At 37.0% G+C, this 22184-nt stretch overlaps 1 protein-coding gene across 4 annotated transcripts in view; it reads right to left on the reverse strand.

The window, feature by feature from the left end:
- TBC1D5 (TBC1 domain family member 5) overlaps window positions 1–22184 on the reverse strand; it is a 290939-nt gene that overhangs the window by 16469 nt on the left and 252286 nt on the right. For all 4 annotated transcript variants that reach the window (XM_017835483.1, XM_017835481.1, XM_017835484.1 and 1 more), the window contains one exon: window positions 7085–7184. In XM_017835483.1, the coding sequence (XP_017690972.1) occupies window positions 7085–7184 (100 nt within the window). The remainder of the gene's footprint in view (window positions 1–7084; window positions 7185–22184) is intronic.

The following is a 22184-nucleotide window of genomic DNA, read 5'->3' on the forward strand; positions in this document are numbered from 1 at the left end:
TTTTATTCCCTTAAAGCTGACATTGCAAGAGAAACCACTGGTTAAGAGATGCTGGAAAGGAAAGGGTGGATTGTCAGGGTATTTCAGTGGCAGGGAGGTGCTCACCACCCAGCAGGAAGGAAGCAGTGGGAATTCACTGAAAGATGCAGGGAAAGCTGTTAATTAGGTAATGAGGGGGTGTGTAAGCTTCACTATTTTAATCTCCTTTTCATTCACACTACTAGGATGAAAGCATCTGTAGGTGCCTAACACAGCTGGACTTTCAGGACTGGCACAGTTGTATAAAGAAAGTAGGCTATCAGTTGAACCAGTAGTTTTTGACCTCAAGTGACAAAAAGGTGGTTAAAATTCATGGGGCATGAAGAGTTACACTTTTATTCTTCCTACATACATACATATATATATAAAAATATATATAATGACCAGAAGTCACAGTCTAAAAGTCATGCTATACAACAAATACTTGTTTCCCAGTAACCACTCCTATATTTGGTTTAATAAAGTTGTTAATGTTTTTTATTTATAAGCTGTTTTTATAGGTTATTTATTTCTAACCAAATGGAGCGATTCCTTTAGATTCATGTGGCTCAGTTTGATGTGGCCTTTTTTAGTGACAACATTTCTAATCACAGAGGGTTTATAAACTACGGCTTATTTTATTTATGTCCCAAGCATAGGAGAACTCATTTAATGGACTTCCTCAACAAACTCTGAAGTATTTCATTTCAACACAGAGCAGCTGAATAATATCCATTTCATTTTATCCTTACAAAAATGTCATAACCTTTCATCTCATCACATGACACATAAAACAAGAAATAAGAATTCAGTACTATCTTGCATACATTTAACAAGTACTGCATCCACATCTATATTGGGCAGTATATCAGTCTCTAAATATTGAGCATTAAATCAACTTTCTCCTCTCCCTCCCCCACTGCAAATGATCCTTACAATGAAACGCATTCTTATAACAACTGCACTGACTGTTAAAAGAGGGATGCATAAGTCAGTATAATTAAACCTTTAAAAGTGCTATTTCACACAATAAGTAAAATGATACTTGCAACTACATATAGTTGCAACTATACAGTTTTTATTCCTTTATTTTTATATTTTTTTCTTCCTTGTTCATGGTGTTTGCAATAATCACAACGAAAAGGTGGCTTTAAACTGTGTTTAATAAGTCCTGCAAATATTTATCTGGGAGATGTCAGGAAGTGTTAGTGAATCTTAGGGTTGCCAGCATTGCCTGATGGCTGTGGCAGGGACATGTCCTGTGATCCCATTGAAAGAACTCTCAGAAGACTGGCTTTCATTTTGCTTGTTACTGTGATGCCAGAACTTCTGAGCACTTTGTAGATACGTGCATTTATTTACACACTACCTATGAAAGCTGAGAGCTGACATGTTATTCAAGTGGAAGAATGCTGGTGGTGTTCAGAATAGGGGATGAAAACCTCACTTTTCCACATCCCTACCATAATCCACACTGGAGTGGCAGAGATGTACTGGAATACTGGTGAAGGACATAGCAACATATTACAAATAGCAGAAGTCAAATTAGAAAATGCACCGTAAGGACAACCCCATCAGCCCTGTATGGGTAGCTCAGAGAGGATTTATTTGCTCTGGCTTAGTGGAGCCAGGATGCATAAACTTATTCAATGTGGGTCAGAGCTGAGAGGTTTTTGCAATGTTGCCTCCAAGACAAGAAGTGATTTAAAGACATGGATATCGAGAAACATATTTCTGAGACCCACCTAAACAGATGTCTCTCTGGCAGCTGGTTCAAGCTAAGCAGTAACAGTATGAAGGTGAAGTTAATAAAACCAGGGAGACTTCTGTTTACTCTGTAAAACTGGGTACCTTGGCACATATTTCTAGAGTGTTATGCAGAATCCTGTGAGCTAAGTCTTCACGAAGCTGGTATGAGCTAATAAGCTCAGGGCTTATTAGCTGAGGCTCTACGCTGTGAGAAAGCAGCTAAATTGTTTCTGAATCTCAGCTAGCTGGGGAAGCAACCTTCTGCATTTACATAGTGCTGGCCTCAAGCAAAAGCATGTGTGGAATGACCTTAGTTTCTCCACTTTTATAACCTGATAAATTGCCCATCAAAAAAATTAGTTTCTAAATAAAGACCTCCATATCCAAGTTAATACTGAACCAATGTTCCTTTAAATTGCCTCTCATGAAAAGGACTTCCTGTGCTACACACGTAATTAATTGGTAAATTTTCACACACTTGGAGGTCTGAAACTATGTCTCTGTTGGAAAGAAATGTTAGGTTCTCCTTTCTCAGAGAAGGTGATGGATTGATTCCTGTCCCTCATAAAGAACCTTCACAATCTCTCATATTGGCACTTGAGTAAGGAGTACTGATATGTCTTCAGAGTTTCAATCTAATTTTGTTAAGAGGCTGCCCTAGTAGTAGGCCAGGGTTAACATGGTCCAAACCCTAAAGATATTAGAACAGCAGATACTGTAATTAACTGGTGTTACCTGAACTGCCATTTAATAGCGCTGTGTTGGCTTGAGCCTGGGATGTAATGAAGGACAAGTGAGGAATCTTCCAGCAGATATTATGATGCCCTCTGAGTGTTATTTGTGTTCATCTCTTAGACAAATTTCTCGTGATCTGCTCTATGACATCAGACAGATGTCACATTTACCAGTCACCAGGAAAAATCTTTTTCTGAATGCACTTGCTAACTTGATGCTTTTATTTTCAAATAGTGAAAGAAGGGAGAAAACAATCAAAATTCTTCAAAAAGTAAATAACATCATAAGAAGTTATAATATTGTAATACTCATTCAGTGTATTACAGCTTTCTGAATTGTTGAACCTTGAGGTATTTACGTGCACTAACAGTAGTGTACGTCCCAGAAAGAAAAATGCTGAAGAACATTACCATATTACTGAAATCACCAGTGACAACACTGTTTCCTGAAAAAGGCCAGTGTTTGTGAGAAAGTAACATCAAGAAAACGTATCTGTGATGATGCTTGAGTAGTGATAGCTATGGCAACTATACTTTTTCACTACTGGTTGAGTAATATTCTGCATTTATATTGTGAACAAAGCCGCAGGACAGGTTTACAAGTTTGGGTGTATCTTCATTGCAACAATGGAAAAATTGAACACAGGATTCTTTCTTTTTTTTTGAAAGCTATGACAAGCTTGTGAAAAAGGGTGAGAACAGCAGTAAAATCTGCTTCCCTGTCTGGCCATTTTGCATACCATAATTTCAACATTTGTCCTTGGAGGTGTTAAAAGGAATTCCCCCCTAGCAGTACTCCAACAGTTAAGGTAAAGAAGAAAAGTAAAGTTCTTCTAATGCACAGCCATAAGAAGGAGACAAAGATCACAGAATGGCTGTCCCCTGTTTTTATAATCAAACACCTATTTTAATTTCTACACATAGCCCTAAGTGGCAATATTTCGGAACCATCATTCATTCCCACAGTAACATCCCCTGATATTACAAGCAGTTATGTTGTTGCCATGTGGTACATTATGTGGTTAATTTACGGAAGGAGATAAACATTTAATGAAAGCATCTTTGAATATATGAACGAAATAAAATTGCCATTCTATCCCTCATAATGTAAGTTAGCAAATATCTGTTGACACCTATAGAAATAAAATGATCTTGGTAAAGAAACATAGAATCATTATAGGGCCAAAAGGAGAAATTCTTAATTAAATATTATTTTTTAAAAAGGCATCATATAAAAATATACTTTGTATAATTGGATTTGATATAAAAAATTATAAATTACTGGGGATTCAAAACAGAATAGACAAGGTGGTCATTTTGATAATTTCTCAACTACAACACGTCATCTCTGTCATGAAGTAACCGCACCTGATTTTCATCAGATCCCCCTTGTAAGGGAAAGAAGTTGAGAAGAGAGCCAAAAAATCCTAAACTGTCTCATTGTAAACCACAAAAAGAACATTCGGTAATTGTTTGACATTGTGACAATTTTGTGGCAAATAGTCACTGGATATGCATTTTTATAAGCCTGAATTAATACTGTGTTGTTAAAAAGTCACCTGCAAATATAATGCATCAACAAAGGAAAAAGAGTATTGCTTGAGTAATAAAGTCTGAAAAAAAAGGTTTACAATGTCAATCTAAAAAACCCATGAGGTTTTTATCAAATTTAAAAGCAGGCCTGAATCCTTGACTGACTTATTAATAATTCTTAAAAATGTTGTCCAACACTTTGTTGAAGGACTTAGTTCCATAGGGCTCCTCAAATTTTATATATCAGTATGTTTTAATCAACAATTTAGACCACTATTAAATGTATGATGGTTATGTCTCTAGTTAGAATGGTAGAAGAAAATAGAGCACATTGCAGAGTTACCTGAATTAGTCAGCTAAAAAGCCAAATGACAAGAAGTGAATTTTAATATCATCAAATTCAAGGAACACATATGGAAATAAACATTTCCTGATTTTACCTGCAGTATAAACGCCTCTATTTGGAAAGCAGTGATTCACCAAATTTTAAAAGTCATAACGTATTATCACCTCAACCTATCACTGTGTCAAAGAGCACTATAACATGATGATGCAATAAAAATGTTAAAAAAGAGGAATGCCACATAGGAGCAGAAAGATGACCTTCCCTGTGCTAAATAATCACTGTGCTGAGCCAGTGCTGGTATAGCATATCCTGATATGATTAACCCACTTCAAAAGGTGTATGAAACCCCTGAAGAATTCAAAGGAAGACCATAAAAATGACCAAGCCTAAAAAGGAACCCACACAAAATGAAACCTGAAGTGTTCTACTTAGCAAAGGCAGTGTTGAGAGATAAGTAATCACTGCATATAAGTAAATTAAATGAAGATTTTCAACTTTGCTAACGAAAATGCTACAAGATCCAAAAGCTGAGTGATGAAGTCAGAAAAATTCAGCCCTACAGGAAGAAGTAATATCCTTGAAGCTAAGTGTTCTGACAAGTTTACAGAAGCAGTGATATAACTCATCTGCTCTGCAGTTTCTGAAACAAAGCAATTTTTATGGGTAAGAGATAGAGAGAGAGGAGGAGAATCAGATCAGGTACAGTAGCAGCCCCCGCTAACTTTTCCCTTAACCCAGAAATGACCAGATATGCTCTGAGTTTTATTTTGCTGCCCTTCTCTGCAGCTCTGAGCAATGGATGAACACAGAGATAATCCTCAGAGGGTGTTCTGTGATGCTATAGAGAATCCATTTTCTTGCACAACCTGCTGGCATGTGCTGCTCAGATGGACAGATTTCAGGTCAGAAGGGATTCTGCACGTCAGCAAGAATCTTGGCAGGCTTTTTTTCATGCCTTCACGTAGATCATCTGCTGGCTGATTTGGGGATACCTAACCTCACCAGTTTGTTACAAGTACAGAAGCTGTGAAGGCTGGTGACATCTCTGTCTCTTGTGTTCGGTTTATGGTGCATAACTGTTAATCTCTATAGGATTTAAACACATTAGTGTAACACAAATTTGCAAAGTTAATAGCCCATGATGTTGACAAGACATGCAGGAATACTGTGAAAAAGTATAGGGAGTAGGACTTAGAAGAAACTAGGCTGGAAGGCTCTGGGAGTGCTGCAGGGGTGTCACAATAAACCCAGCACACCCCGCAGGCAAAGCTGTATAAGGGATGGCTTTCCCTGTCCAGTGAGGGTAAAAAGCTGTTCCACAATGCTCCTGGGAGATTACTGGCCCTAAACGTTTTTGTTTCCAATATATTTGAGAAAAAGAATTTAACACCTGGATATGATGACAAATCTTTTGCTTTCAGTTCATTAATCCAGTGCCGAAAGGCAGACTGCTTCAAGTATCTTTGTCTGGGTTTATTCTGATCTTTAGAGCAGCTGTAGCTGGTGAAATGCTTATGTTCGTACTTGAACTGATACCCTTGCTAAACACTCCTCGTCTTCTTTCCTAAAGGAAAGAAACTTCAGCTTTTCTTCTTGATACAGCAATCTTTTCCCCATCATTTCAGTAGCTAATAATTTATCTCTTTGCTTGCATCTAATCTTATCATTGCTCATATACCCTTACAGAAGGGTATACATCAGACTAAAGCTCTTGGGGTTAGAGGCTGACTTTGCTTTTCAAGGCTGTGATTCACAACTTTCAAATAACATAATATTTTTAGCTTTTCCTAGGCTTATAATAGTGTCTAGTAAAACACCCACATAAAAGAAAATACAAATATAATACGGCTTTCACATCTGAACATTCTGACCTGGCAAACTTACATATCATATGCTTAGTTCTACCCACAAAAATATTGAACCTTAATTTATTTTGCTTAGATGTTGCAGGCCAAAAATAAATCCTAAAATTATTATAGTTGTGCCCTGATTTCTTAACAATGGTACTTTTTCACATAACTAAATATACTAACTTTTGGAGTTTAGTTCAACACAGTTTAAAAATGCCACTTTCATAAAAGCCTATTTAAACATATTTACACTTGAACTGAGTGAAACATTTTGTTTACTTTCCCTGACTTGTCTTGGAAATATGTAAGTAGAATTTTAGACTGGCGTATTTGCTGATTCTGTTCCCAGTGTATTGATGTTTATCTTACAATATTTCTCCTGGTCTGAGCAAAATATTCCAAACTAGTCAGCCTACAGCAACACACCAAAGGTGATTGCAGATTGTGAAGCTGTTACATTTAATGAAAGTATATAGATTTTATACAACTATCACTGCACACACCAAGTATCATTGTGGGAATGCTGAATTGCAAATGGCCTTCAAATCTGTAAGCTCAGATGCTGTGAGCTCCAACAAGTCTCTTACAGTACAAGAAATCAAAAGGCATCTGTACTAAAATGCCTCTACCTCTTTTAGCATCATCAGTGGCTATAACACTCCCAAGATTAAAAGCAGAATAAAGATACAGTGGCTGGCTGCATCTGATGAAACGACTCAGTACATCAATTCAGTCTTCATGATGGCTCATAAAATAATATGCACTTTACTACATAAATATTATTTTAGTTCTAATACAAACATAAAAAGAGCCTTTGCAAAGATTTACAGGTTAATACAGGGTACTGCACTTACCAAGATGTGTGTTCATCATTTTTGCACAATATTTGCACATGGCTTCCAAATCGTTCAGCTGTCCTTGCAGGAATGAAATCTGGGCCTCCAATTCTTCCTCCTACAATTAAGAGATTATTAGCATATAACACTCCCGACTTTCTATAATGCAGAGTAAAAGTAGTAAGTTAACCCCTGACATACTTAGACATGTTTTAACTTTTTCTATTCCTTTGTTCTTGGAAATTTTGTCATTTCATGGAAATAGGGTTTTTACTATTTCAGTGTTTATTAATACTACTTTTTTTCCTTCTAAAGAGTTTAATAGAATAGTCTACCTTGACCTCAGAAAGGTTAATGATTCAGAATTCTTTTACAGACCAGCAACCTGTTTTCGCTTGTGCAAACACAGTACCACAGTAATGGCTGAAAAAACTCACCAAATGAGAAAAATTCTAGTTTTTGCCAGAGTAATTTCCACAGCAATTCCTTGAACCCTTTTTTTACTTCAAGGCATATATTTCATGAAACCTAGTATCACATCTCAAGGATGCACTACTGACATATATTTTGGTACACTTATTTTCATAACACGTCATCTCTATCTGTATAAAACCTATGCACAGCCAGCTGCACTTTAAAACATCATCTTACATAATATTCAGGTGAAAATTATTTTTAACTCACATACTATAAGGTAGTTACTCTAAATTATTAAGTTATATTAAAAAAATACGCATCAAGTGTAATTTAAAACAGGAATTAAAAAAAAAAAAGATTTTAAGGCCCAGGAGAAGCATTAATATCTAGCCACATGCCCTGTCTAAGCAATGGGAACTACCTCAGCTAAGAATTCATCTTTGAACGCCTTTGTTTGCTGGTTTAAAAATCCATCCAGTCTTGACTTTGAAGATCATACTGCAGAAAGTTCACACCTTAGGAAAAATTCCTTCAAAGCTTAGTCACAAACAGTATTAATCAGGTTTTTGTTTGTTTAAGTATGCAATTGAATTCAAGATACTCAGATAAAGCCAAAGTAACTTTTTAGCCTCTTGTTTTTCTTAGGAGCTTTGCAGTTCTATCATACCCTTTTTTGATGGAGATCGCTAAGCATTAGAATATGATTTACTTTTCAAATGAAAAAAACCCAAAACTTATCAGCAAGAACTAAGAGAATGAGTCATTCTTGATTTAAAGGTACAAGTGATCTTAACCTCCATCAGAAAACAAGTCAGAGCCAGGCAAACTTCCCACTAACATATCCTATATCGAAAGAGATTAATGAATAAAAAGCATTGTAACCACAGCATTTTGTAATATCTGTGGCAATATCACTTTTTCCCTACAGACTTTTTCCTCACACCTACAATCTACAGATATTAAACATTTTTTCTTCACTATTTATTTATATCATATGCTCTCACATTTTTCTTCTCAACCTCATACTTTGACCACTTACACTTCAAAGGGATTGATTTTATTTGTCAATTTACAGTTGCTGAAAGAGTGACCTCATTCAAAGCCTGCAGTTCTGTCACAGCCTACACGAGCATATTTGGATTGACATTTCTATTCAAGCGATGTTCCTCCAGAAGACCTTTTTCTAGTACATACAGCTAGTGACTGCAAGAAATAATCTACCATAAACTTTCAATTGCCATTGGCACTGCAAGTGCAGCTGTAAGATAGGGAAACGTGACAATATTTGAGCATTCTACTATAAAATAACATAATCAAATTCTAAAATCATTAGTAAGTACTTGAACCCCAGTTTATCTCCTACAAGTGAATAAGAAAATTTAACTACTAGTAATAAATATTTCCATGTTTCCCAGACTACGTTTTTTCTTATTCATGAACGAGAGTGCAGTAAATTGATCTTAAAATGTTTTTGGACAGCTCAATCCACCCAAGCAGATTCTGAAACTGACCTTCTTGATTGTACAACAGTACCTCTTCTTTTGGCAAGTGAGACCAGTGCTGAGTAAAAGACTACATCCACCATTCTTCCCACTCGCTAGGATCCAACCTGGGGAGCAGAAGTGTTCAGCAGACCTAACATTCACAGAGGAGAGTATTGTGGCTGGGGACTCATAGACAGTACAAGAGGTCTCCTGCCAAGTGGGAAATCTTGCACAAGGCTGACTGTACCTAGGGTTCCTGACTTATCTAGAATCCTTGGGAAGGGCACCAAGAAGTGCTGGCAGTGGGATGTTCAAATAAGCAAGACAGTGAATTTGGCACTTGACGCATCAGAGACTGGGCTTTTTGCACAAGACAACACCCAAACGGTGATGACTTACTACAAGGCATAACCCTTGCCTCTGCTGTCATCAGCAGTGCTGTGGCAACCTCTGTGCAGAGGACCCTGAGGGTGACCTCCCTGAAGTGAGATTTGTTCTGTTGCAGTTGCTGCAGCAGCAGGTGAGGAGTTGCAAGAGGCAGGTGTTTTTTATTGCACCAGGGGTTACTAACAGGTGATTAACAAGATCTTTCAAGGTGTAAAACCTCATGCAACAGACAGGGATGGTGCAACTGAGGCAAGACACAGTGGGAAGAAGACATACACTTCTGAAAAGGAGGAAACTGGAAGCTTGTGATTTCTGACAGCAGAAAGGCTGACCAGTGGTGCAGAGAGGAAGAACAAGCTCTCTCAGATGAAGAACTGAGGTTGGACATTGTATCAGAGCACTACCAAGAGAAAGTGATGGGTGACAGTCAGTGGCTGGTGACTCTTTTCCAGCCTGACTCATCAACTAGGGAGGTTTCTCGCTTGCATGGAGGTGCAGTTTGTGGTGTTGTGAAAGACTGTTTGGGGTCACCTAATGGTGAAAGGGATAGGAAACCTGGTGTTGTTTCTCTTTAATCCTGCGGCAAAAGGGAGAAGCCTGGATAGCAGCAGATGTATCAAGGAGACTACATATCTGGTGGCATTAGATGGGTTTCAACTATTTTGCTTGTGGCACCCAGTTTGATGAGGACAGACATCTTAAAGAACAGGTCTATCTGGCAAAGAGAGGGAAGAATCTTTGTGAACAGATTTGCTAATCTAGCAGGAAGGACTTTGTCCCTGAACAGGGATCTAATCCAGAAATATATGAGGAAGCAGCACATATAGACAAGGTATGCAGAAGGTCTACTTGGCTGAGTAAGGAGATTTTTAATGAACTAAAATGGGAAAAGCACATATGGAGATGGAAATGGTGGAAATGGAGAGCACATGTGTGGTAACAATGACAGGAAACAAAGGACAGGCACACAATCATTTTTTGGGCACATGAACAAAACTAGGAAGGACAAAACCCAGCTGGAGCTAAAATTAATGGGGGACATTAAAAGGTAATGAGAAGGAATTTTACAAGTGTGCAGAGCAGCAAAAGGAGATTCAAAGAAAATGCAGGTCTGTTGCTTACTAGGGGAGACAAGACAACAACATGATACAGAAAAGGCTGCAGCACTCAGTACAATTTTTGCCTCTCACTTTTTAGGCCAACTCTGCTCCCAGACCTCTGCATCTACAGTTCGGGAGGGAGAGGAATAGCTGAGGGGGGGAGGAGGGGAGGGGCATAAGTTGGTGAACACTTGAAGAAACAGTATGCAATCAAAGGCAATGGGACCACATGGGATACTCCTATGGGTGCTGAAAAACCTGACCATGTGATTGCAACACCACTGGCTATCATCTATGAAAAACCACTGATATTACAGAACATCCTTGATGACTGCAGAAAGGTTAATTTTACCTACATATTAAAGAAGAGTGAGGAGGAGTATCTAAGGAACTATATAATGGTTGGCCTCATCTTAGTCCTTAGAAAAATCGTGGAGCATGTCCTCTTAGAATCAATTTTCAATATGTAAAGGACAAGACAATAATCAACAAAAGTCAACGAGGATTTACCAAGAGCAAATCATGCTTGACCAATCTGGTTGCCTGCTATGATGAAATGACTGGGCATGCAGGTGAAGGGAGAGAAATGAATGCCATGTATTTTTACTTTAGTTAGGCTTCTGACACTTGTTTCCAAAAGCACCATCATTTATAATATGATGAAGTATGGGCTGAATGAAAGGATTGTATATGGGCTGAAAATTGTTCAGAACCCCAAGCTTAAAGAACAGTCAATATCTTGATGTCCAGTTGGTGTTTGGAAATGAGCAGAGTAACAATGGACTGCTCTTCACCAACAGCCCATATAAGGAGACAGAACGTACACTCAGTAGATTTTCAGATGATGCAAAACTGGGAGGTTTGGTTGCTGTGCTGACTGGTAGAACCTCAATTCACAAACACCAGGAGATATGCTTGAAGCCTAGGCAAGAGAAACCTTTTTGAGGTTCCTGTTTCAGAAATTTCAGTAAGTGCAAAATTCTGTGCCCGAGGAGAAAAAAAACCCAACACACCAGTGCAGACGGGGAAGGAACTTACTATCTCTCAGTTCTGCTGAAAAGGATATGGAGGCTACAGTGGCTGTTGAGCTGTTTACAAACTAATAAAGTTCTCTTATCATGAATAATGTAAACAGTTGCACCCAGCTACATTACAAGGAATGTGGTCAGCACATCCAGGAAAGTCATTACACCCCTCTGCTTCATGCTCTTGAGCCCTTGCCTTTAATACTGCTTTTGGCCTGCAGTTCAAGAAGGACATTGAGAAACAGAAGAGGTTTCAGTGGAGGGCTACTATGAAGGCTACAGGTATAGAGGACAAGCTGAGGGAGCTGGGCTTTTTTATTTTGGTGAAAAAGAGCCCAAAGAGGATCTCCTGAGAGCCTGCAACTACATGGAGTGACAAAGATGAGGTAATCAAGCTCTTCCCAGATGATACAGAAGGAACTGTGGCCCAAAACTGCCCCTTGGAAGGTTCAAATTGGTCACTAGGAAAATTTTCTTCATTAAAAGAGCAGTGTAGCACTGGAAGAGGTTATTTATAGAAGTGGTAGTTTCTATTTAAAGTCACTGAACTGTTCTGATGCTAGTGATTGTCCTGCTCCAAGTAGCAGCTTGAGCAGAAGACTCTTCTAATCAACATTTCTAAGACTAGTCTTTTCACAGTACTTTTCTAAAATAGTTCTGTAAAGGTAATCAGCAAAATCAGAAAGGCCCTCAGAAAGAAGGACTTTTTTCAGTATTCTAAAGTCAAATTCTTAGCAGCATTAGATGAAAAAACTCATTTATAGCCGTCACTGTGCAAACAATCTCAATCCTTGTCTAGAGAATATATATTGTATTTCCTTTAAGTGCAAACTTCTGTGTTTCACTCTGCTAAGACAATGAGTAGTCTGGATACCACTTTTATTTTGTGTACAAATAGCAGTGGTGATTTGATCTCTCTCATGCATGAACAGACATCTAAAAATTCATCAAACAGCCCAAACATAAGTCAAGAGAAAACCAGCATGGTCCATGTTCTGTTGAGGAACCGACCTTTCAGCTGATCTGACACAAACAGCACCAGAAACATGCAAACTATGATTCCAACTCATTCAGGCACAGCTCTCAGAAATTACCCAGCTGACCACAAAATACACTAACTAACCAAAATAAAAAATCAATGTCAGCTTACTGAACAACATATTCTATGAAGCATATAAGCGCAATATTTTCTAATATTTGAAGTTGCATTATGAAGAAGAAAAACAAATCAAGCAGCAAATCAAACAAATTACTGCATCACACATGGGAGACCAAGATGTGTAAACTGACATATACAATCTCACAGAAAACCAATACTTTTTGAAAATTCAGTCCCAGGGTTTTCAAAATACTTTTCCACACCTTCAACCTTGCAGATGATGTAGATAACCTTACTGATAACCAATAACATTTTGAATTGAACACGAGAATGAAAAGGAAGCAGTTTATTTTTGATGCCACACTGATTTACATTTCACTAAAAACATAAAGCAGGCTAGAATTGATGTCTTCAGTCAAAGCAAGACTCTGAGTGCCTCTGTATACATATCTCCCAACTATTTTCCTGGTTTTCGCAAGACTGAATATATAAAAAACTTGACTTACATTTATGTTTCTCATATTTGTCTTTTTTCTTATCCCCATTCAGAACTTTTCTTACATTGCTATATTTCCTTTTTTCTTTTGCCATGAAAACTAATTCCTTCATGATTAATTATTTGCCATTTCTTTGCTATTTCTTCTCCCTAGTCTATACGGTTCTGTACTCTTCATTTGTCCAAAGCCTGTTCTTCCCTTTTTATTACCTCTCCTTTCATCTATCTTCTCACCTTTACAAAGACAGCTATGGAAATAAATTTTTTATATCCTTCCTTCTCTCCTGAGCTCATAATGAGATCAGCAATGCCTCTACCATGCCCTGTTTCTCATCAAATTTTACTGTTTCAGAAAAACAGCTGCAAATAACTGAAAGTGGTCAGCACATTCAAGAACAGATTACAGAAAGTTTTATACTTTTGACATTGTAATTCTATCCTTTTACAGCTCATTGCTTTATAAGCTGCAATAAGGTTTGTGGATATGGGTAAGGGCACTTGAACTTGGCAACCTACACAAGTGAAGATCTGAAGAAATATAGTTTTAGAAGAAACCACTTTCGGATGTTGGTAGCATTTTACATGTCAAAGAAGATTCAGATGCATGGCATAAATTGCCTTTTTTATGCAATTTTAATGCAAAATTTTATGCAAATTTCCCTCGATAAAAAACCAGTGGTTACTGTTTCCACTTTGTGAGAATTTATTTAATTTTCTACTCTAAGAATTAAATATAAGATTTAACCTTATAATCTTAAATCTCTGACAGCTGAATGTTGGTTGACACCCCCATAATTTTTTTATGTTCTATGACAGCCATAGAATAATAATCTTCAGCATATGCTGACATTTAAACCAGAAACCACTGTTTCTCAGCAATGAATTATATACAGCAGAACTTAACCCAAAATTTTAATTTATTTTATTTACTAATTTATCTATTATTTAACTGTATCACTCATGGTCCCTCATCAGGATCAAGGACTTGCTCTGCTGAGTGCTGTACAAACAAAAAGAAAAATCCTGCTTCTCTAAAGGACTTCACAGTGTAAGCCAAGAGACAACAGATGGCTGGAGACACACATATGGGGAGGACATGGAAACAATATGGCTATATTAGTCAGTCTTCTAGACATGGCTTCAGCATGAAGCCAAACTGTTGTCGATGAAAAGATGGAATTTTTAAGAGAGTTTTCATAAGGCATTTGTTTTGCAGATGTTTAGAGAAAGTTTCTTCTATGTGGAAGGGGCTACAAAATGATTAGACGAAAGTTCATTAATCACATCACTGTCAGGGGTGGAATGTATATTGTCATTTTTCCACTGAGAATTTTGGTACTTGTAAAATTTTTGCACAAAATGGAATTATTTCAAATATTAATGTACTACTCAGGGAGGACATAAAGAAGTTCAGATACTGCCTTCAGATACTAATTCTTCCAGAAGTAGAGGTTATGTATTGATTTCCTGTGCTGAACTATTACCTGCCAATATTTCTATGTCCCTGTGCTAACTGAAGTATCCCCATGCTTAATATATTTCCAAGTATACCTTACTCATGTTTTGTGTTCTTCACATCTTTACAACTGCCTGTTTTTTATTATTTTGAGTATTCTCTCATAAACTTTAAACATTTTAAGCGCAGTACTTTCAGATAAATCCTATAAAAACATATATTTTGTTCCTTTAGACTGCATACACAGTAAACGTGAGCCATGTTTTTATTTTATACCATTTTAACTCCTGTTCATTGTTTTTTCTCCACCATTTTAACTCAGACTACTTTACCATGATAGTAGGAGGTAGCTTAAGTAGGAACGTTTTTCCTCCCTTTTTTCTTTTCTATTCTTTAAAATTTCTCTTAATTTCACTGTGTAGTGCTAGTAGGTATAGTTGCTCAGATCTCATACTTACTGATAGTTACATACTTATTTCAGTACTTTTCTAGATTAGAACCCTTAAAGCATAAACAGATTCTCTGTCACATTAATAGTAAATTGTGATGTAGTTACCCATCTTAAAGAAGGATAAGAGGAGTACAAAACCTACAGAAACATACTTTTTGGTTTTAAATCTCTTTTCTCCTCTGTTGTATCATTACTTTGACCTCTTGCCTTCCAATTTTGCTCTCTGGTAGTACTGTATACCCCAAAATACATCAGAGGACATCAGGGTAGGCACAAATGAATTATGCAAAGAGTAATCACAGAAGTCCACATTCCAAATGTAGTGCTGTCAAAGTTAAAACATTTCAAGTACGATGCATCCTCTTCTGCTCAAAGAAGTAAATTCAGAAGAATAATTACCTGTTTTAAAACCTGAAACAGAACTGCCACTGCAGAATCATTAGTGAATGTATGTCTGTGACAGCCCCCTGAAAGCGGTGGGGGAAATGGGACTGAGAAAAAAATAAGAAAAAATTAAAAGTGAAAGAAAGGTCAACAAAATATCCATTGTGACTCCTAGGAGCCAAGCTGAATCAGGTTATGTATCAACACCACAAAAAAAAAGTATTTGGTTCAGAGGGCTGCGATTGAAAAAAAGTATCAAAGACAAGAAAGGAATTTTATAATACAGATAAAAATGTTCAGCTAGGATGAGACCAAGACAAATTTGGCAATAAATTAAAATGCTAGAAGGCATTCACCTGCAAAGGCACATATTTTTGGGCATTAGTAGAATCCTTACTTCCTCTGTGTGCTTTCAGTAACAACACAGTGAGGAATGGCATCTTACAATGCTTGTCCAAGCTATGCACATATAAACAGAACCAACAGATTATTAGTAAAGGATTAAATAAATGAATAAGAATGTCAGCCTTTCTGTACTTAACATCCTGCTCAGAAAACAAGACAGAAAACAAGCCCCAACAAAACTGAAAGGGGCTGCAACTCAGACTCAGAATAACCAATGACCTAGGAACTTTCTTCCAACATCCAAATTTCTGCCCTTCTAGAGTTAGCATTTGTTGAGGAGACCCACACTTTCTAAATGCAAGAAAAATTATGGTTTTCATACTCTTTAGATTTGAAGATGGATGAAATACATATACATGTGTATTTGATAGGATTATGTATCTGTAGCTTTTCTGAAATGTAAGAAACAGGAATTTGTAATCAACTATTTATCCTCTTCTTCCAAACTAGAATAACTCTGTTTCTCTTTCTTGCCCCCTAGTTTTAGGAGTTTATATGTTTATTTATTATTTATAAATAAACAATATTTATTTATAATCCATATTTATTTATAAACTCTACTAAGATTAGTGAATTTGAGGCAAAATATCCCTTTTATTGTATTGATGTATGATTATCCATTTATTTGATTTATTGTCTCTAAAAACAAAGCTAAAAATATATAGAAATTTGGAAGAAAATGAAAGATGGTGCCTCAGAAGATCTTACCCCATGACAGATACATTTCATTTCAATTAAAATCCTGAAAATAGCTGAAGCTCTGGCTAACAGCTTCTAAACACCAGGTCCTGCTGTTGAATTTCCATCTTAAACAGTTCAAAGTCAATTTGCCAGTGTCACGCTGTTGGAATCAGCTTAGTTTGCCACATTCCACCTTGCCTGGAGATATTAGTGGCAAAGGACCATGGGCTTGGAAGTTTTCCAAAGCAGCTCCCGCTGTCAAACCTATTATTGGAACAGCTTCCAGGTGCACCAGCCTCACTGTTGCAGAGCTAGAAACCAGCAACTGTACTAATGGAGCACGAGCAGGACTTGTTTTCATGTGATCCGGGTGCATTTTTCTCTTAAAAATACTCCACTTCTATGCCCACACAATTTTTCCTTACCAGGAAGATGGAGAAGGATAAATATGACTAATGGAGAAAGCTCCTGCCTGGAGACAAAGAAAGGAGGGATGGAAAGAAACCTCTTCCGCAAGCAGACACATGATCTGGGAGACTTACCTACCTGCTGACTGCACAAGTCCACTGCAGACTGTGAGACTGCCACAATAAAACCCATAAAAATCTGCAAAATCCATGGAATGCAAAAGGCTGTGCATAAATGACTGTGGATGGGTAGGTAGTGAACAATTGAGAAAATAGGTAGCAATTCACTTTGTAAGTGAATAGACAAGAACAGAAAGAGCTGTAAGGTACTAGAAATTATCCCTTTGAACAGAAATTCTGATAAAAGGTTTCTCCCAGTGCTGCTGTTGAGATTGTTGAATGAAGAATATTGGAATATTTCTTCATAAATAATAAAACTGATATATTAATTTAGATGGTATGACGGCAAGTATTTTGGAAATAGTTATAAATAAACACACAGGTGAACAAGAATCCCATTTTCTCCATTACTTTCATTATCACTTCTGACAGGCTTTCTGCCCATCTGGTACACACATTGCCAGCCTTTAGGACTGTATAAGCCCACTGTGGCAAATGTAAGAGAAATGTGAGCAGGGGAAATAACCTCACCATTTTGTGATTTTCGAGCTCTCTGAAACAACGTGGTAAGTCCTGCTGAACGCATACAGATTGGGTATGGATATGGAATGATTAACACACAGATATTCTGTAATGAATAAAGTTCATGCTCCATGCTTTAATATTATATTACTTAAGTATTTGGTTGAATCTTATTGGAACGGTTGATTAGGTGTGAGGTACTTATGTAATTATGCTTCTTCATTTTGCTGCCTGAATAAGTTTGACATACACACGGTCCTTTATGAAGGACTCTCAAAGTACATCCTTTGTTAAACTCACACTCATTTAAAATATTTTTAAGCATCAGTCGCAAAATAGTTTCGCTAAATTTTCCTCTGGTCAGGCCGGATGTATTTGACCTTTTCTATGATTTCTAACATGACTGAGGATGTAGACCAGAGCAGGATCATTTATTTAGTGGTTTTAGAATTTTTGATTACATTGTTCAGAGCTTAAGGAGGATAAAACTTAAGTATAATGATTATGAAGGGACTGTAAACATACACCATTTATACTACATTCTTAAAATAATAGAAGTACAAATTTTGATGTTTTTATTGGTAATTGTTTGATTTAACAAGACACAGACAAAAATAAGAATCAAGCTATTAAACATATTCCACAATCTATTTCAGTAGGAAAAATATCTTCCAAACACAGAAACCTTCTCTGCTCAAAAAATTCCCAACCAAAACAATGGCCTGATTTAGAGAGGTGTTTCTCATCCACATCCATTTTTTTGTTGAGAGTTCAGTGCAGGTCTCTCAGTTCTGCACAAAAATGGACAGTAATTTTGTGGTATTATCTTAAAAGAGCAGGATGAAGAGATGAGATTTCTAGTTAAAAGGAAAAAGGGTCAGCTCAAACTATCAACACAGATCCTCAGATATGTTTTTCTTTGCCACTGGGATGCTGAAACATTAACTTCATGATTACTGTATGGAAAGAGGATACACAGAGTTAAGTCCTGTAGCTGCTGCTGGTAACACTATTGCTGTGAACTGAAGCATCACACTTCTTGTCTTTTAAGTCACTTTGATCCTTTTGTAAACATTGTTGATGGTCTCGTTCATTCATGATTTTGGTAATTTTTAAATTCTTCCTGACAGTTTTATTGGGCTGCCCAATAATGTTTAAAGTTCTTACTGCCTTCTTTCAAGTGGTATCATTCTAATTTGCTTCTGTGCAGAAGTTACTGGCAAGTATTATTCAGCTGCACGTATCTGAATCTTTGGTACCAGAGAAAGATAACAGTTTGCACTGACATTTTTAAAATCTTCCAAATGGCCCCACAGATCTGTTCTGTATACATGTTTATTGCTCGTAATATGACAGAAAAAGCACTGCAGAGCCACTTGGGTTTTTATTCATCTTCTTTTTCTAAGCAATTAACTTCCTGTTTTTATCACAGTACAGTTCATTTCCCCTGAAATTAATCACTCCAAAAAAGATAAGGAGCTTTAGGATTCAAAGCTGCCACTCATGCATACAGCTGTCATTTTACAAAATTATAAGAACCTTGCCAGTATTTCTAATAAACACTATAAAAGGCAACTTATTTTTTCTTGTGCTGTTTTCAGCTCTTTCATTTGAGTTACAGGATGTTATGTGAGCCTGAGGAAGGCAACCAAGAAAAGAATCACACTTCCAAAATATCTGAGGTTTTTCTATGAACTCTTTTCATGTGACCTGTCAGCATCCGAAATTTAATACTCTATTCATCTAACCCTAAAATTAGATCATTGAAGTATTAAATAAATTGCATTTTTCAGGTATCTGAATTGTCCTATCACATCAGAATAAGGAAGACATATGTCCTCCAGTATTAACTGCAGTTAAACATTAAGGCACTAAAGTTTGTTAAACTTAATGGAAGTAAGAATAATTAAGGTCTTTAACTTTAGGCCTAAAAAATCCAACACACTGATCAAAAACTTGGCTGCTGTACACAGACACTTACTTATTCTGGGCACATTTTATGATGTCTAACTAAAAGAGAACATTTCATCATTGCATTTGTATTTCCAAATAAATGTTTGGCATTGGTAAGTATGAGCTGACAAGTATTTTGCTTAAAACATTTTAAAGAGATTTTAATAATAACAGTCAGAGAAAACATAAATGGGAATAAAAACCAACTCCAAGATGTGTACCATGTACAAAATACACGCTCTTTTTCAAAGGAAGTTTTGCATGCATAATTTTTTTGGCGTGGTTGTCGAGTATTTATTATCTCTTTGGGTTTTGTATACCACTTCTCCTTGAGCAGAACTGTCAAGTTTAATGCTTAAAATCAGGTTCCTAAATCAGTAGAGCAGATGCCTGCCTATTTAATTGAAAATAATGGCATACATTAATTTTCTAACCTGTAGGGGTACTTATAACTAACTCCAAATCAGTCAGACTAGCTATGTAAATCACAGACAGTAACAGTTGTTTATACATGCTTGTGGGGACAATAGCATATGTTGTCAAATTTGATTCAATTAAAAAGTCTGTGCAATCAAAACCAGCATGATGCATGACACTTTTGTTCAGGATATTTTTGCTAAGAAATGAGGATTCTGATTGGCCATGTTTGTCAATTATTTTAGTAAAGAAAATAAACTGCTTCAGATTTTCCTTAGAAATGTTTCCTTCTTGGAAAATTTTTAACTAGCATATTTTCCAAATGCATAACTTGATTTTTCTTAACTTGAAACCTTTTATGTAGAAATTTACTTATAAAAATACAGTTTCTCCAAATCAAAACTTTCTTTTCAGTCAAAACCATCTTTTTCTGTGGTTTTTTTTTAGTGAAAGTTTTAAAAATGTTTATATTGTTTGGCTCAAAAGTTTCCTCTCTGGCACATCTCTACGCCTGAAAGCTATTTACAGAATATTCAGCCAGAAACTGGGACCAGCCAACCGTATTTGCCAGAATCAACCTCTAAGCAACTTTGCTATTTGTTAAAAAGAGGGGTAAACTGTCTTAAATGGTTGATGGAGATGTAAACAAAACATAATGAGAAATAAATGGACCACAAATGCACCCTATTTCTCAATTCTGTGGAAGAGGAGAGGGCAGCAGGCAGGCTACGAAAGGAAATTTTCAAGGACTTTATTCCAGCAAGACTGACCCAGCCAGAAGATAGCAGGCACTAGAGTGCATTACAGATTCAAAATTCCTGTATTTGTTTATGGCAAGACAGCTCCAGAAACTGCAACTTAAGTTATTCCTGTCAGAAAGCCATAAGGGATACAAAGGGGTAGGGAACCATCTCAGTGCTGAGCACAAAATACTTTTAAACACATTTGGTGGACCTCATGTTAACATAGAGCTGAGTGTCACTCAACAGTAATGTGATAAACACCAGGATGCCACGGGCTGCCAAAACATGATCTGATATTGTGCATTCAGCCCTTAGGCTGTAGACTCATTTCCTTAACTAAATAAGAGAGGACATCTGTTTCTGACAACAGAAGTAAAAAAGTCACTCCATTGATCTTTGCATTTGAGGGGGAAAAATATGTAGAAGAATACATATAACCCAAATGTTACTACCTTAAGAAGTTGTTAGTATGAGAAACGGACACATTCCTGGAGGCAATGAATCAAGTTAAATATCAATTTTGATCACAACTCTCACAGAGAAAGTCCAACTTGTTGTATGGGCTTTAGGAAAGAAAGAATTTAGACATGTCACATTCCAGCTTACTCTCTCACAGAATCCCAGAATGGCTGAGTTAGGAAGGGACCACAGAAATTCATCTTGCCCAACTCCCCTCTCAAGAAGGGCCACCTAACATGGGTGGCTGCTCAGGATTATGTCCAGATGGCTTCTGAATATCTCCAAGGATGGAGAATCCATAACCTGCTTGGGCAACCTGTGCCATTGCTCAGTCACGGAACAAAAAAGTGTTTCATGATGCTCATACTGAGCCTCCTGTGTTTCAGTTTGTGCCGCTCCTCCCTTCAAGATGCATTTATGAGATCCCCTCTGAGCCTTCTCTTTTCTAGGCTGAATATTCCCAGCTCTCTCAGCCTTTCCTTGTAGGAGAGATGCTCCAGTCCCTTCATCAACTTTATAGTCCTTTGCTGGACTTTTTCCAGCACGTCCATGTCTCCCTAGTAATGGGGAGCCCAGCACTGGACACGATACTTCAGGTGTGATCCGTGACAATGACATTCCTGTTCATCCCATGACACTGTTACAGTAATGTCCTCTGGTCTGTGAAAATCACTTTTTTAAATTCTATGTTGAAGAATGTGTTTTTATGTATGTATGGCATTTTCACTTTGCTTGGGAAGGGCATTAATTTCACCTGTTGCACCAACAGTAATTGATTTAAACCCACCTTTTTATGAAGAGATTGATGCATGGCAATATTCCAACAAAGGCAATTTCCCCAATACTTAACAACACAATCTGCATAATTATTAGATTAAAAATGTAAACCAGTTCAGTTTGCTAAATAAAACAAAGATGTGAAACATTATGTTTTCAAGCATTCTGCCTCCAAAAAACAGCTGTAAATGAAGCAACTGTAAGACTGGAGAATTCTGATGCAACTACTGGGATTTCAGGAAGAACTCTGGGGTTTTCTACTCTACACGGAAAACAAGGTATCATGAAACTTACAGGAAAACAAAACCCAAACATTGTCTTGAGCAACAGAGAAC

The sequence above is a fragment of the Lepidothrix coronata genome, unplaced genomic scaffold (genome assembly GCF_001604755.1).
Source record: "Lepidothrix coronata isolate B3197 unplaced genomic scaffold, Lepidothrix_coronata-1.0 Scaffold258, whole genome shotgun sequence".
Lineage (NCBI taxonomy): Eukaryota > Metazoa > Chordata > Aves > Passeriformes > Pipridae > Lepidothrix > Lepidothrix coronata.